This window comes from Centroberyx gerrardi, chromosome 22, assembly GCF_048128805.1.
Source record: "Centroberyx gerrardi isolate f3 chromosome 22, fCenGer3.hap1.cur.20231027, whole genome shotgun sequence".
Lineage (NCBI taxonomy): Eukaryota > Metazoa > Chordata > Actinopteri > Beryciformes > Berycidae > Centroberyx > Centroberyx gerrardi.
This window is the reverse complement of record NC_136018.1, coordinates 21,575,021-21,591,371: the sequence shown is the minus strand read 5'-3', so window position 1 is coordinate 21,591,371 and position 16,351 is coordinate 21,575,021. Positions and strand designations below refer to the sequence as shown.

Sequence of the window (16,351 nt, the reverse complement as noted above, 5' to 3'; positions counted from 1 at the left end):
GCCTACCAAATACATGGCAAGGCGATTCAGGGCGTCCTTACTTCAGTGTCAACATTCACAGTATGACAACAAAACGGATCCTTCCCATCTTGGCTAACGATAAGCTTTCAAAATGCATACAAAACCTCCAGCGCTTCAGCCCACACAGTAATAAGATCAGACAATAATAGTCGCCAAACAAATATGGAAAAAGTCGCCAAACTTATATAGATAAAAGTCGCTGCAACCCGGGCAGTCCTCCTACCGGCTCTTCGGCGCACTGCCTCCCGGAAAACAGCGTCCGTCTCCGGCGGTGAGAGCAGGTAGGTCCCGCTGTTTAGTGAAGGTGATCTTGTGTCTTGTTTTATCGGGCAAGAACAAGCGATTTCGATCAAAAGACTTCAACTCACAATGTCTTCGTAACTTTCCACTACATACGGCGGGTCAGGTTCTGTCTCACAGCACAATCTGACAGCTTCCAGAAGGTTTTAAAAGCGTGACGCTTAGCCGGCGAAGCAGGTGGAGGACGACCAAACCCAGGGAAAATCAAACGTCTCAGTGTCACCAGATATACAGTATTTTCCGGTTCCGGTTCATCGATGACAATTTGAAGTATATATAAAACAAAGCTGATAACTTGATTTTCAGTTTTTGGTACATTTTAAATGATTTAAAAATGACGGGAGCTCTTGGAGGCTATAGTGAAATATAGAACGGGCGCTCTCTAGCAGCTACGCTGTGTCGTCATTGAAATGTTGTTTTTTCTTCAGACAAGTAGGCAGGGGTGGAGAGAAAAAAACACTGGGAGAATCGCGAACCTGCTTGTGATGTCGAAGGTCGAAATCGAATGCTTATTTCGATCGATTTTCGATTTAGAATCGAAATCGTGACACCCCTAATTATCACCAAGTATGACAAAGCCGGAACAAACAATTCTACAGAAACCCTTGACAGCGTCTTGACAGATTCAAACAAGTTTCAATGCACTTCCAAGTCCTTTGCTTTTAACTGTTGAGTCCCTCTGACAGTTATTCCCATATGACCCTGAATGCAGCATTAACACATGAGAGACTCTGACAGGGGAGGAGGAGGAGGAGGAGGGGGGAAGAGAGTGGGGGTGTTAAGTGGATGGCAGTTACGAAGTCACCATTATTTCACCAGCGTAGAGTACCTCTTGCCCTCTGCATGTCTACGCACACACTTCCTACTCCTCCTCTTCCTCATCAGTGATCTACCCTACTGATGAGGAGGAGGAGGAGGAGAGGCGATGAAGAGGGTTAGAGGCCGTCTAAGGGAGAGGAGAACACAAGAGCAAGTGTGGAAAGAAGGTGAAGCCATGAGAGCTGTGTGAGAGACCAGGAGCTAGAACGTGGGAGGGAAGAAAAGGTCTGACGGAAGAAACGAAAAGAGAGGGAAAAGCTGAAGAAGAGTCTGAGGCACTACCCTAAAACCAGGGCTAAGGAGCATGAATCAAAAACACTGTATTCACTGCACACATTAAATATAAAGGAATTTGTTGGGATAGAATGGGACGATATATCGAAATTCAGTATACCGCAATACAAAAATGTGACAATACGTATCGTGGGGCAGAAAAATGAATCGCAATATTAGCTCCATTTTATTCTGCTGTAGTAATCACAAATGAGACGCTTGACCATCACAATTTCACAAGCTCTTCTTGCAAAATTATATTATTTGCACTTTGTAATGAGATAATGATTTTTAAATTGTTGTTTACATTCTAGCGAGCCAGTACCATTGCTAGAAAGATTTGTGTCTCAGAAATAAACATAATTCTGCACAGTCAGACTTTGTTGTCATTGAACTTTTATTTATCACATTGTATCGAATCGTGAACCCCATATCACGTATCGAATCGTGAACCCCATATCGCGTATCGAATCGTGAAACCCATATCGCATATCGAATCGTGAACCCCATATATCGAATTGTATCGTGACATAAGCATATCGTCCCATCCCAAGAATTTGTCTTGGTGACACTACTGTAGAAACATATTGACAACTGATCGAATTTCACAGTTCATACTAACAAACATGGTACAGGACAACAGGACCTTAGATACAATGGAAAGGGAGCAGTGCAAGGTTCACAGCACACTATGCATATCACTCTATTTATAGACAGTAGAATATATAAATCACTTTACATGTAGATAGTAGGCGTACATCACTACATCACCTGCTACATCACACTCAACACGTGATTCCACCATGTTACCCTCAAGTTCCGATATAGGGCAGTTAGACTGTGTGTGACATGATTACCTTCATTTCACGTGCATATTTGATGTTCCCTGAACCCCTATGCTCGCTATTAGAGAACTTCCATCCCTTTAATGTCTATAATAGTCACATGCTACTGCAGCGGATCAGCACAGAACACTGGTTCCTATAAATATATGCGCTGTATTAGGGCTAAGCCATACTCTGATCAAATGGCCTTACGTGGGCGTAGCAGGAGAGGGATGTGCTGATATTTGCAATTCTGTTAGCATATGTATATGCTGAGCTGTCGTCACTGTTGTTCTTCCCACACTGCTCCGCATGCCGCCATACAGCAAGACAGACGAGTTATTTGTGTCTGCAGGTCCTTTTAAAAAAAGTCTTAAAATAAGTTATCTAATTTTAAGGCTTTTTTTTTTTCACAGGTTTCTTTGCATTGCATGTCCACTCTTAGATTAATACAGAACAGGGTTAGTGGTGCAATATGCATCATATCCACTTGCCTTAACACAATTGGACTTCATGTCCCTTAATTAATTCCCTGGTGTCCTTTTTCTTTAACTACCCATTTATTTATTTCTGAACTTTCATTAGCTACGTTCAATCGGAAATAGGCTGCTTTTGCCAGCTTTGTTTCTATATTGTGGTTTTAAAAAAGATTTTTAATTAAATGCCAGGTAGCATTAAAAAGGTCTTTAAAAACGTCTTAAATGAGGCTTTCTGAAACCTGCAGATACCCTGAATGAGTTGCACTTTGTACTATTCTACTAGGAAGTCACACAGTTAAAACATCCACTATGTTCATTCCAAGTCTCATTTGACAGTGAACAAAACTGCTTAACACCAGGTTCTGTAACTTGGCTGGGATCTTTCAAGATCGGACTGAGTCGATGCCAATTTGTGGGGGCCGTACAGATGATCTTGAATCTGGATAAGTCTTGATATTCTCCTGTATTGTGAACTGGTCAACCAGTTGCATCTCAATGGAGACCGGCAATAGCCAATGAGAGTTGTTCTGTTTGGGTGTTATAGTGGCATAAAAGTTCAGTGTTGGTTATGCAGTGATATTGTTATGCAGATCCAGGTTTGTGTCGAGCTGAGTGTGCTGTGTGTTGCATGCTCTGCTCTGCCTTCGCCATGCGTGGCAAAGGCAGAAACTTCCCAGCATTACCATGGTTACCCCATAGCAACAGGGGATCTGGTGGAGAATGAGACAGTTATAAATATGAGGATGTCGCCTTTTTTGTGTTTTAACACAGGCTGTAGTCTGGGGGATGGCGCAGAACCATTACTGATTAGTCTTTTTAGGGTTGGATTGATTTTTAGAAGATCAATACCGATATTTTTGGATTGAGGCTGCAGATTGTGTGCCAATATTCAGTGTCTTTGAATCTGACCATTTTCATGCCAAAATGGACAATGAATTTGTGTTTCTCCCAGAATTGTATTCTTGTCGGTGCGGAACACCTTCTGAAGCACAATTTAGACCATCATGAGACACTTAAAAAGCCATAATAATGAAATTGGTTTAGGTGGGTTAGCAGCTACTTAAGGCAGAGTGATGCAGGTTTCACTGCAGGTATTAGCTGCCAGTATCAGCCCCAGGTATCGGTCTAACCCTACTGTCCTAACTGTCAAGGTTCTCATTTTTAAGTCATTTGCCATTGTGCACTAACTCTAACAATGTATGTTACTGCTATCCAGTGGAACCTCACTTACGGTGATTTTCATGTTTGTTACTTGAATTGAGTTCCATGGCACATGTTGACACATGACACATGTTGCGTCCTTTGGGCTCATGAATCCATTTCTAAAGCCATTGTATATTTTCAGATTGTCAATCTAAAACTAAGGCTTCTTTCTCTTAATTCCTGATAACAATGTAGCACTTGATTCATCCCCATAGCGAAATTCTCTTTTCTCAATTGCAGATGTGAAGGGCTGATGAATAAATCACTATCAGTAATCAGATCTTATCCTTCTTTCTCCTCAAAACCAATGACAATTACACCGGGGAGCGGGAGGGTGGACAGGCAGCAACAGGGTTTATGAGAAATGTGGTCTTAATTTTGAGAAATAGCTCTAACAATACCACTGGCATGAGAGAGAGGCTACCAACTGTCATGCCCAGGGTCTCATTTGTTTACAGTAAGTATACCAAAGTATCAGAATTAATTTGACAATGATATATATTCATGTTTAAAAATGCTATACATGGCACTTTAATCTACGAGGCCACCCTGCCACCAAGAAAGTTAATATTTTGGAGATGCAAGGTTTCCTAACTGGCAGCCACAATATACTGTGTATATACAGTAGACTCACATGCATGTCAGGAGAGAGAGTAATAAGCCTATCTGATAAACAAACTTAAGTTCTGCTGTTGTCCTCTTATGAATTAGATTTTCTTCTTGATTTAAATTAAATTCTGCCACGCAATTGTGTGTGTCTGTGTGTGTGCATAAGCATGTGTGTGTAAGAGAGAGGTTGTAGTGTGTCCCCCACCATCTGTGTATGTTCTCCTGATTATCTCTGTTTACCTGTTTGCCGGCCGGGCCAGCGGAGCCTGGAGGGTAGCTATCGGCTAATGAGGCTAGCGCCTCTGCTTTCCTAATGAACCCTGTAATTAGCACTTTAGCCCTGGGTTTGCCTGCTTGTCCGTGTGTGTCTATGCACATGTGGATGAATGTTTGTTTGTTTGTGTGCGTGCGTGCGTGCCTCTGCATCTTTGTTTTTTATTATTTTCAATATGTGCGTGTTTTTCTGTCCGTGTGTGTTTTTGTGTGTGTTATACATGCATTTCTGTGTGTGTATGTGTGTGTGTGTGTGTGTGTGTGTGTGTGTGTGTGTGTGAGAGTCGGTCAGAGGAAATCTTTAGCTTCAGTTTACATTGCTAAACAGCTGGATGTGTTCATTTAGATAAGGAGTTTGTATCCAGTTGGTTGAAAGGTGTGGAGGTGTTGGCAGTGGTCGCCTCACTGTCAGTCAGGCATCAGAGCCATTATAGCCTCTGCAACTTCAGATGGGCCAGGCACAAATCTCCTTCATATTGAGGTGGACAACACTGACTCATTTTTAATAAAAGGCCAATATTGGCTAATTGAAATATCGGTATAACCCTAATTGCTGCGACTTGATGATTGTAGTAGCCCCGTCCTTTGTTAAGGCCCAAATGCACCGGAGCATTTGACGCACCTTATTTGACGCTTCTATGGTGCACTGCAGGCAGGAGATGTGAAGTGTCAACACCAAGGCATTGGCATTTACATTTCTCCACTGCGAATGGTAATATATAGTGAATACAGTACTGTGCAAAATTCTTAGGCACATGTAAAAAATATTCATAAAGCGAAGATGCTTTCAAAAATAATGAAATGAAAAGCTTCTAAATATCAAAAAAATGACTACACTACTACTACACTAATGCAGAAAACAAATAAAACAGACAAAATGTATATAAAAAATCTAGGGTGTCTAAGACCTCTGCATAGTACTGTATATAGTGTATATCGGGTATATAGTCTGCTCATTATACTTGTATGCTAGCTATTAAGTGAGTGTTACCTGTTGCACCGACTACCTCTGCAATTTCTCACCATGCTTTCTCTCTCGTCTTTTTTTTTGTTATATAAATGTATAATTTGCAGTCATATATCACAAGGCATTTTTTTAATTGTGTTAATTCGTTTTTCCTGATCCATGTCTTGCCAGCTTGTCAAGTCAGCTAGTTTGTGTAGTTTATCAGTCTAGTCTGGCCTCAATCACTGGTGTAAAAGAACAACATGAAGAGAATCCCAGTGGCCTGATGGCGTGAACACGAACATACCTATCTAGTTAAATCAAGAATACCCCTCTCTGGATATATTGCATTAACCTTTTAACTTTTGCACCGGGTCTCCAGAAACCTCATGAAATGCAGTTGTGCTGGTCCTTTGTTGGTGCTTGCAAAATGGAACCAAGTTCGGAGTAGACAGGTCAAGGCAGTTGCAGTACACTTCCAGTGCATCACTGTCTTTAGTCCTTTAGTTGAGTGATTGGTCATTATGGCCCTGTGACCCATGCCACAGCTCAATGGGAAGAGCAAGGCACTTACACTGCCAAGGTCAGGTGTTTGATTCCCACGAGGGCCACGCAAACTCATAATGTATTCACTCAACACTGTAAGGAGCTTTGAATAATGTTGCATGAATTTTTTAAAGCACATCTGCACAAATCCTGTATGTATCTGTTGTGCATAGTTACCAGATCTACAGAAGAATTGCATTAATTTGCTCAAGCGTGATAAATAATGCATTCAGTCAGTTTTGTATATGAATAGACTGTATGAATAGTTGTCAAAATGCTGTCAGTTGACGATGAGTTTCAGGCCGATATTGAGTGCTTACATGGCATCCCTGCTCATTTTAAAAGTAGGTTTAGATGCATGTGTTTCTTTTTTAGTTGGCGATTCTTTCCTTCAGCAAGACTGAACTAGAAAGCTCATTTATCCAGAAAGCTGACAGAAATCCCGGTTCCGCACAGTCAAATGCCACCATGCCACAGATTCATTGTCCTATAGGCCCCGGTTCCCTCTTCCTGCACTTTCTGTTGTTGTCAGATCAGTTTGGTACCATTTCCTTGCCTCTCTCTTTGCAGTCTGCCTCAGAGAAAGTTCCGCTGAGTTGACGACCCTGTAAATCCCGGGCCCTAAAACAGATTTAGCGCTTCCCCGGAACGTCTGAATCTGCTTCGTTAGAAACACTCCGGCCCTTATCGCTGCCCTGAGGGCCAAAAAACACCATATGTTTGAGTGTAGTTAGACAAACAGTACTAATCCGCACTTTTCCTTGTAGATAAGCAGGTTCAAATGTCAAATCGGGTGGGGAACAAAACATCTGCGCTAACCTGTAATGTTCTCTGTTAAGTTAATTAACAGGGAAAAATCTCTGCTGAGCGAGCTGAAAACTCTAGCTGAGAGAAACTATTTGTTTGGAGTGGTCAGGAACACAATGATGAAGTTAGGACATCACTGCATGTCTAGCTCAATTTAATATTATTTATGAACTGTTGTATGTTTTAGGTTGTTGTGTCACTCCAGATAAGAGACGTAATGTTTATAAAGAGCACACTCTGGTGATAGAAATACTGGTGATAGAAAGTACTCCGCCAGCAAGGCAATTTGAATAAATGTTCAGCAAATTCTCTAAAAGGTCAGCGATCACTCCACTCTTCTTTCCCATCGCAATTTGCTTTGATCTACCTCCTATCTTCTGCATTAATATTTCAGCCAGGCTGAGTGCCGAGGCAGAAATGGGCAAATGGTAGGTTTGGAGAGCCTTTGCTGATCTTTTTTTTTTTTTTTTGGTCCATGTATATCAAGCGTAAGTTCAGTTTGTGACTCCGTCAGCAAGTAAATAGAGATGCAGTGCCTTATAATAATGTTATTTGCTATTAGGTCCCCATAATAGGTTCATAGCCTGTTATGGAAGTTCTGGAAGCAAATTCAAGACTGCCTCATGACAGTTGTAACTTAGTCTATGACGTATGTTAATAAGCACATTAAACTACATTAGAAATCATTATTGAATAACTGCATGTTATGTTCTGGTTGACTGCTTCAAGTAAAGTGTAACCCGGCTGATTATGGATCAATGCATCAATTACAGAGTCACAGTTTCCATTAAGTTCCCCAATCATAGCCTCCGTCTCCGTTCTAAAACTGCTGATCCCAGTCTAAATTTGGAACAGCCAATAGGAACCTGTTGTTTTTAATCTAGACTTTGGGACGGCCAATCGGAACCTCTTGTTTTTAATCTGGATTTTGGAACGGCCAATAGGAACCTCTTGTTTTTAATCTGGATTTTGGAACGGCCAATAGGAACCTCTTGTTTTTAATCTAGACTTTGGGACGGCCAATAGGAACCTCTTGTTTTTAATCTAGACTTTGGGACGGCCAATAGTAACCTCTTGTTTTTAATCTAGACTTTGGGACGGCCAATCGGAACCTCTTGTTTTTAATCTAGACTTTGGGACGGCCAATCGGAACCTCCTGTTTTTAATCTGGATTTTGGAACGGCCAATAGGAACCTCTTGTTTTTAATCTGGATTTTGGAACGGCCAATAGGAACCTCTTGTTTTTAATCTGGATTTTGGAACGGCCAATAGGAACCTCTTGTTTTTAATCTGGATTTTGGAACGGCCAATAGGAACCTCTTGTTTTTAATCTGGATTTTGGAACGGCCAATAGGAACCTCTTGTTTTTAATCTGGATTTTGGGACGGCCAATAGGAACCTCTTGTTTTTAATCTAGACTTTGGGACGGCCAATCGGAACCTCTTGTTTTTAATCTAGACTTTGGGACGGCCAATATGAACCTCTTGTTTTTAATCTAGACTTTGGGACGGCCACTAGGAACCTCTTGTTTTTAATCTAGATTTTGGGACGGCCAATAGCAACCTCTTGTTTTTAATCTAGACTTTGGGACGGCCAATCGGAACCTCTTGTTTTTAATCTAGACTTTGGGACGGCCAATAGGAACCTCTTGTTTTTAATCTAGACTTTGGGACGGCCAATCGGAACCTCTTGTTTTTAATCTAGACTTTGGGACGGCCAATAGGAACCTCTTGTTTTTAATCTAGACTTTGGGACGGCCAATCGGAACCTCTTGTTTTTAATCTAGACTTTGGGACGGCCAATAGGAACCTCCTGTTTTTAATCTGGATTTTGGAATGGCCAATAGGAACCTCTTGTTTTTAATCTGGATTTTGGAACGGCCAATAGGAACCTCTTGTTTTTAATCTGGATTTTGGAACGGCCAATAGGAACCTCTTGTTTTTAATCTAGTTTTAGGAACCAGTAATAGGAACCAAGGTGATGTGATTTTGTCTTTTTGTTCAAGTAAGAATCCTTCCTGCTGGAGACTAGAGAGGGACTCTTGACTGAGGCAGGAATACAGAGAGATGCAGTATTCTAAGCCAGAAGAAATAAGAGACTTTAAGACTTTAATAGTTGGTCGAGGATCCCTTGGTAAAGCATTAAACACTTACCAGCAGCTCTGTCAGCTTGCTGGCATACCTCAGATATTCCGTTTTCCAACTGGCCATGGAGTCCCTGGAATATCATGGAATTTATAGAATTATATTCCAGACAGAGAAAAGGGAATTAGAAAAAAATCTCTGGGTAAATCAGGAAATATCAGGGAATTTTACAAATGTGTCACTTTACAGGAATATACTAGATTGCTCTGGATATAGAAATATCTCATTGGTTGAGTTAAACCGCAATGGACAGAGCTAAAGAACCACAGTTTTTCTGATTGTGAGTTAACTGGCAAACCTGAACGGCAAAGAAAGAACATATAAATAAAAAATATAAATGCAAGAATTTCTTTGCATCATTCATTCATGACCATGGCATTCATGGTCTTGGGAGGTCAGCAGCTATCAAACTAGCTATACTAGCCTATAGCTATCTAGGTAAGCTATAGGCTAGCATAGCTAGTTTGAACTTGGAAGGTAAGCTAGGCTAACTAGCTAAACTAGATAACTTAATATGGCTAGACTGCATTTCTCTCAGTTAGTAGCAACAGCGCTAGGCTTCATGATATTAGCTTCCTCCTCTCTTACCTCTTGCCTTTTTCATTGGGCTTCAGTCTGACATTACTATGTTTAAGTCAACCAATGAGATTATTTCTGCCTCCAGAGCAGCTCCGCCTCTGGGAAGTGTTTGTAGAACTAAAACTTCACTCTGCAGTACCACAGTGCAGACGGGGTTGCCGACGCTTGCGAAGAAAATTGGCTGTTAAACAGAGAGGCGTCAGGTGGAGCCTCTGACTTATGGCTGCCTCTAAACAAACCGCTATTACCCAGGAAAAACTGACTGCACTTTATTGATGTGTGGTGACAGACCGGTGCCCAAGTTCACAGATTAGGCTGTTTGTGTGTGTGTGTGTTGGTGTGCGCTTGTCATTTGCTGTTTGTGATTGCATGGGTTTCTGCCTCTCTTCCTGCTATCTAGATAACTGCTTTTATGTCATAAAAGTGTGATTCACTCGCAGTCAAGTCCTATGACACACACACAAACATATACACACATGCATACGCACACACAAACGCACACACACTCACAGAGCAACTGTCTCAGTGCCTGTGTCAGTGCAGTAATGTGCCTCCACTGATGAGATGGTGAGGGAGTTGGGTGAAGAAAGAAGAGAGTGACAGATCAAAAGAGGAGTGAGAGAATTGCAGGGATAGATGATTGGGAGAGCAGTACAGGCACAGGCTCAGTTTTATGTCTGATGATGGTGATGAAAAGACTTGTTTGTAGGGATGGGACGATATGTTTATCTCATGATACAATTCGATATGAGGTTCACGATTCAATACAACCACGATACGATGTAATAAATAAAAGTTCAATGACAACAAAGTCTGACTGTGCAGAATTATGTTTATTTCTGAGACACAAATCTTTCTAGCAACGGCACTGGCTCGCTAGAATGTAAACAACAATTTAAAAAGGTTATTACAAAGTGTAAATAATATAATTTGGATGGTGAGCTTGTGAAACTGTGATGGTCAAGCCTCTCATTTGAGATTACTACAGCAGAATAACATGGAGCTAATATCATGATTCATGTTTCTGCCCCACGATACGTATTGTCACATTTTTGTATCGCGATATATTGAATTTCAATATATCGTCCCGTCCCTACTTGTTTCCATCTTCAACCTAAGAAAGGTGATGCCAGGTGACAAATGCAGGACGACATACAAGTAATTAACGATAATGAGGATGTTGGAGTTTTTGTTGATGATGACAACAAATGGGATATCGGCCACCTCTGATATGATGTATATGACGCAGTTTGTTTGATTACATATTTCTTGTAGAATTGATCAATACTACACACTCTTAACCTGAATTGATTCTAATGGGACATTTTGATCATAATCCATAATATGTTCAATATTATTATAAGTAGTAGTATTAGTAATAATATCCTGGGTTTCAATGGAGGAATTTAAATTCAGCAATAAAATTCTTGTCAAAACACAACATTTTTGGCATGAAAATGGTCAAATTTAATGATAGTGAACGTTGGAACAAAATATGGGCACTCAGCAGCTTCGGTATCAGCCATCAAAAACCCTTATCAGTTGAACTCTAGGTGACGATGATGACGATGATGACGATGATCCGTTTTCTCTTCCAGTGTCTGGCTGTGTGGGACTCGTTCCTCGTCTCGCAGAGGACGGATCCCGGCAAGACGGAGCAAGACGGAGAAAACGCCTCTTAACGCCTGGAGACGTACCTCCTCCTCACACGCACCCCCACCCCTCCCCGTCACACACACACACACTACGACACCTCCTTCAAAACTACACACACCCCGAAAACACAGTTCTCTCTCCCCCCCCCCCAAAACACCAACTTTCACTTGTGCAAACACGCACCGTATACGAACCCAAGCACCCATGCACACTTGCACTCACACACACACACAACACACTTTCTCTCTCTCTCTCTGCCAGGGGAACCAGCCAAAGAGGTTAATCCCAGTCTCACCATTCCAATGATGATTGTAAATCACTGAAGCACAGACTGTGATGCCTATGATATCTGAGTTTACACGTGCATGGCCAGCCATTAAAGGAAAAATCCGCCCTAAACCAATGCAACACTGTTTAACAAACAGCTATTTGTGATGTACCTTGCATTTCTGGGTTCATTTAGTTGTTCGGTGGTGTATTTGTCTTATTCCCAGGGATTACTGGCCAAATGTCCATAGACCAGAATGCACTGCAGCCACAAGTCACATGTGTTTTGAGTAAGGAGGCGACTCTCTTTTTCTCAACTCGACAAACTCTCGCTCCTCTATCGCTATTTCTCTCTCCGCCTACACGTATGACCAAAAGCTGAATGCAACACGTTCACGCCTGTTCTCTGGGGGTTGTCGAAAGGCATTCTGGGAAATGTAGGAAAATCACTAACTGAAGGAAATTACTAACTGAAGTAGAAGTAGACGAGGCGGGTTGAGGGAAAGTGGGAACACCAAAAAAGTTACTTACAACACTTAATCACAAAATAAGTCCTGGAATGCATTGAACATCACATGACATAACAGTGTAACAGTATCTGAGGGTGGGTGTTTCCTTTAAGGCGAACTGTGGATCAGAATGGTATGAATCACACACAACACTACCATCAATCCACTGTTCAACACTAAGGAGAGATGGGTTAAACTTTCTATGAAATCTTCTCAAGTACGTTGAGTATTTGGTTACGTGTGCCGATAGAGATTTGTCTCGTTTACCTGTTTCATGATGACTCGCTACCTACAATGTCTTGGTAACAGAACGCTTAAATAATTTTGACAAATGTTTTATACTGTTATACTCTATTTTTTTGTTTTTTTTTCTGCTTTTATCGTTACTGAATATGTAAAAAATCCTGAATAAATTTGATTTTTGGATGCTGGCTTAATAATTAAAGAGAAATTTGGTACATTGAACTGGTGTGAATTGTGTTGAATAGGTTGTGAACGGTTATCAAAGTGATGTGAAAAGCAAACTTATTAAAGATGACAGGTTTTCAGAGCCGAAGTACACCGATTGGCATGAAAAATAAGCATTTCGGCGGCTGTTTTTCCACAACAGGCATATTTTGTCCTCCCTAGAGTCAAAGTGGCTCTTGCAAAAAGTTCTACACGTTGGCAGGGTCTAATCCTGAATGCGGTCTGATCAACACCTCGCAAGTCATTATTCTTCTTTTGTGACAGGTTATCGACTGAAACGTCTTAAGAAAGTGTTTTTCTAGCACCTGTAATGATTCCCGCTCCAGGGCCGAGCAGAAAAGCGTCGGATATCTTTGAAAAAAACGCTCTCGGCTTTTGACAACAAATCTGTATGACGGAGTTACGCCGCAGACACATACTTAGTTTTTATGGTTTATCAGTTGTCAGGCGCAGAGGAGTTGCAGCCAATAATGAAAAGCAGTTCTGAGAAGACAAAAAAAATGTGCTTAGCGCTTTTCCAAAACTGCCAGGCTTCAGCTGGGTTGATGTCAGCTGTTTTGTTTTCTAAAGCTTCCTTACACCTCATTGACTTCTTTACATCAAATGGATATTCATGGTATTTTTCTTTTTGTGGCACACTGAACGCAACAGTTCCAAAAATAGCTGGCATGAAATAAGCATGGCTATATGAGCTGACAAACAGATTAGACAGTTGAGATATGGTTGATATTTATTGTAGAATTGATCAATACTGCATTGGTTGTCTAAGGGAAGTCCTAAACCTGAATTGATTCTAATGAGACATTTTAATGAGATTCCACACAAGCATGCATGAATATGTTTATTGTTATTATCCCGGGTTTGAATGAGTTTCAGTGTCTTAATACTGACAAGGCTGACAAGAACAAAATCCTGGGAGAAACACAGAATTCCAGTCATTTTTTGTAATTTTTTGGCATGAAAGTGGTCAAACTGAAAGATATTGAATATCAGCACAAAATATTGGTTATCAGCTGCCTCCATTCAAAACTAAAAGCATTGATATCGGCCTTGAAAACCCTATATCGGTCGAACCCTAATTATAAATACCCACTACTGTTAACTAACAAGCCTTGGCAGCATCTGCTGTCAATAGATGCCCAGTGATTTTCACCATAAAAAGGCTTTGTCTTTGAATAATTTGCAACTGAGGGGAAACAATCTGTTCAGCCTTGGTTTTAGCATTGAGGCGAAAGATTTTTTTCCTTCATGGAGTGATTTGTCTCTGTGTGTGCGTGTGTAGCATTACGTTGTACCACTAAGCAGGATACCCTATGTGGCTTAATCACATTAAATATTAAAGAAGCCCTTTAAATAAAGCAGGGCCCTGTAAATTAGGCCCTTCATAAGCACTTCTCCTAATGCAGAGAGGAATACAAGTGAGAGAGACAGAGAGGGGGGATGGGGAGAGAGAGAGAGAGAGAATGTGTTAGTACTTGTACAGTATGTGCAGTCCATTACCTTGGTGATGTTAAGTATGTGGAGGACTGGTGTACTCTGCTGTTCACTGCAAACTACTGAGTGACAACCATGTAGAGGGAAAAAATGCATTGTATTAACTTGTGTACAACATGTGCATCGCGTGCACGTGATATATAAAACATGAAAGTGATGTGCATACTTGAGAAGCTAAATGTGAAATTTCATATCCAAATGTGTAATTCTACAACATCCCTCCAGTCTGCATATTGATGACAGTAGAGCTCATCAGCTCTCAATATGCTTTTCATTTGTTTCTTAGTAACAATAACGCCTTCAACTCATTTTTACGAACTTTTTACATGAAGTATAACTAATTCATTATGCTTTATCAAATGCCTGATTCAATTAAATAAACAGCTGCTCCACAGAGTGCCTTTATGTTGAAAGAGGAGCAGAGGGTAAAAGTGTCAGGACCAGATTCATCAATTTGCAAAAATATAGGTTTGGTATTTTTTCACTTTGTGCACAAATGGAAACGAAAGCTGAGCGGAAACAAACTACAGCCAGACACTAGTAGGTTACAACAGTATGTTCGTCATTTTAATTGGATATCTGCGATTTTTGAGCCTTGATGCTTCCATTGGACGCAACGCAATGCCAGCACTTGGGCTTAAATTAATGACTGCAATCAACTAAATTCAACAAATTATGTCAAGTGGGTGAAACTAGTTTGAAACTTGCTGAATACGCTAAATTGAGTACACGCTTAAAAAAGTGTACAAAATGGCAGCAATTTTGTGTTGATATTCAGATACTTTAAATTTGACCATGTTCATGTTCAAAACATTCAAAGTATTCAGTGTCCTTAGAAATGTATTCTTGTCAGGGTGGAAAAGCCTCTGAAACAGCATTTAGACCATCATGGGACATTAAAACTCTCCACTGAAACATCTATTACTCCTACTCCTTACTGCTACTATTATTAAATTTTGGGTACAAGTTAATTTGCTCTCATGAATTGTGAAATTATGCACACAAAATGATGAAAATGAGGGCAGGGATTAACCAAAGCAGGAGGGTACGAGGTCTAACTTGTTTGCATACAATAGCATCTGGTGCCCTCAGTGTGGTAAACCGTGGCCTCCGCATATAATTTTCTTTCCTACGCTCTGTTGGAAACTCCCTCACTGGACAAACAGCTGAATAATGTATTCTCACTGGAGTGGCGGTCCATTAAAACTCTGGTTCTGCTAGGCTGGTGTCTCTCAATCTCTCTGTCTCCCTCTCTCTCACCTCATTTCTTGGTGCCTTTTGCTAGCGCTTCTTTTTGACTAATGGTGTATCCCTGAGGTGGATGGAAGATTCATAATTTACCAAACGAAAAAGAAAAAAAGAAAAAAAACAAATTCTCCATGGCCACAGCATCGGCCTGGCATTGGACATATGGAAATTAATATTCCATTAGCGTAGATGAGTTTAAGCCAAGTGTGCTAGTATGACAAGGTTAGTATCTCACACACTGCATGCTCAGTGTGTGTGTGTGGCAGTATGGAAGGGCCTCTCGAGATCCCTGCGGCTTGGTCTGTGGGTGTAAATGTAAGTGTAAATGTGTGTGTGTGTGTGTCCATAACACTTCACCAGTTAAATGTATTTAGCGGTGCCCTAGTTCTTGTTCTCTCTTTGCTTCCTATATAGGAAATGCATACGGAATATTACAATACGGTGTTCTTTTGTGCTATATAGGGGAAACAGGAAAGACAGTTGCACAACTGAGACAGAGGATGAGTAGGGATCAGTATAGAACCTTATAGAACCTTGCATTACTGAAACACAATATGAGTGGAGCTGGGTGGAGGTTCACAAGAACAGTGAACTAGTAAGTGAGGTCGGTTACTGCTTGTACATGTGGCTGATTGATTGTGAGCAGGTAGAGTTACACATTATATTCTATGTTCTGTAGTTTATGTTCTATGTACATTATAGAACAATAGGTTTCGACAGATATGGGCTTTTGAAAGACTATATGATACTGGTATTTTTGGACTGAAACTAATATTTTGTGCCAATGTCTTTATATTTGACCATTTCATGCCACAAAATCCCCCCCAAAAAGACAAGTATGGAGTGTTTCTTCTAGAATTGTATTCTTGTCTGGGTGGAAAAGCCT

At 40.8% G+C, this 16,351-nt stretch overlaps 1 protein-coding gene across 1 annotated transcript in view; it reads left to right on the top strand.

Moving 5' to 3' along the window:
* The window catches only part of snx7 (sorting nexin 7), a 36,788-nt gene extending 24,068 nt beyond the window's left edge, over positions 1-12,720 (top strand). The window contains exon 9 of the mRNA XM_071924067.2: positions 11,422-12,720. Coding sequence (XP_071780168.1) covers positions 11,422-11,505 — 84 coding nt within the window. The 3' untranslated portion in view covers positions 11,506-12,720. The remainder of the gene's footprint in view (positions 1-11,421) is intronic.
* Positions 12,721-16,351: the final 3,631 nt, after the last annotated feature.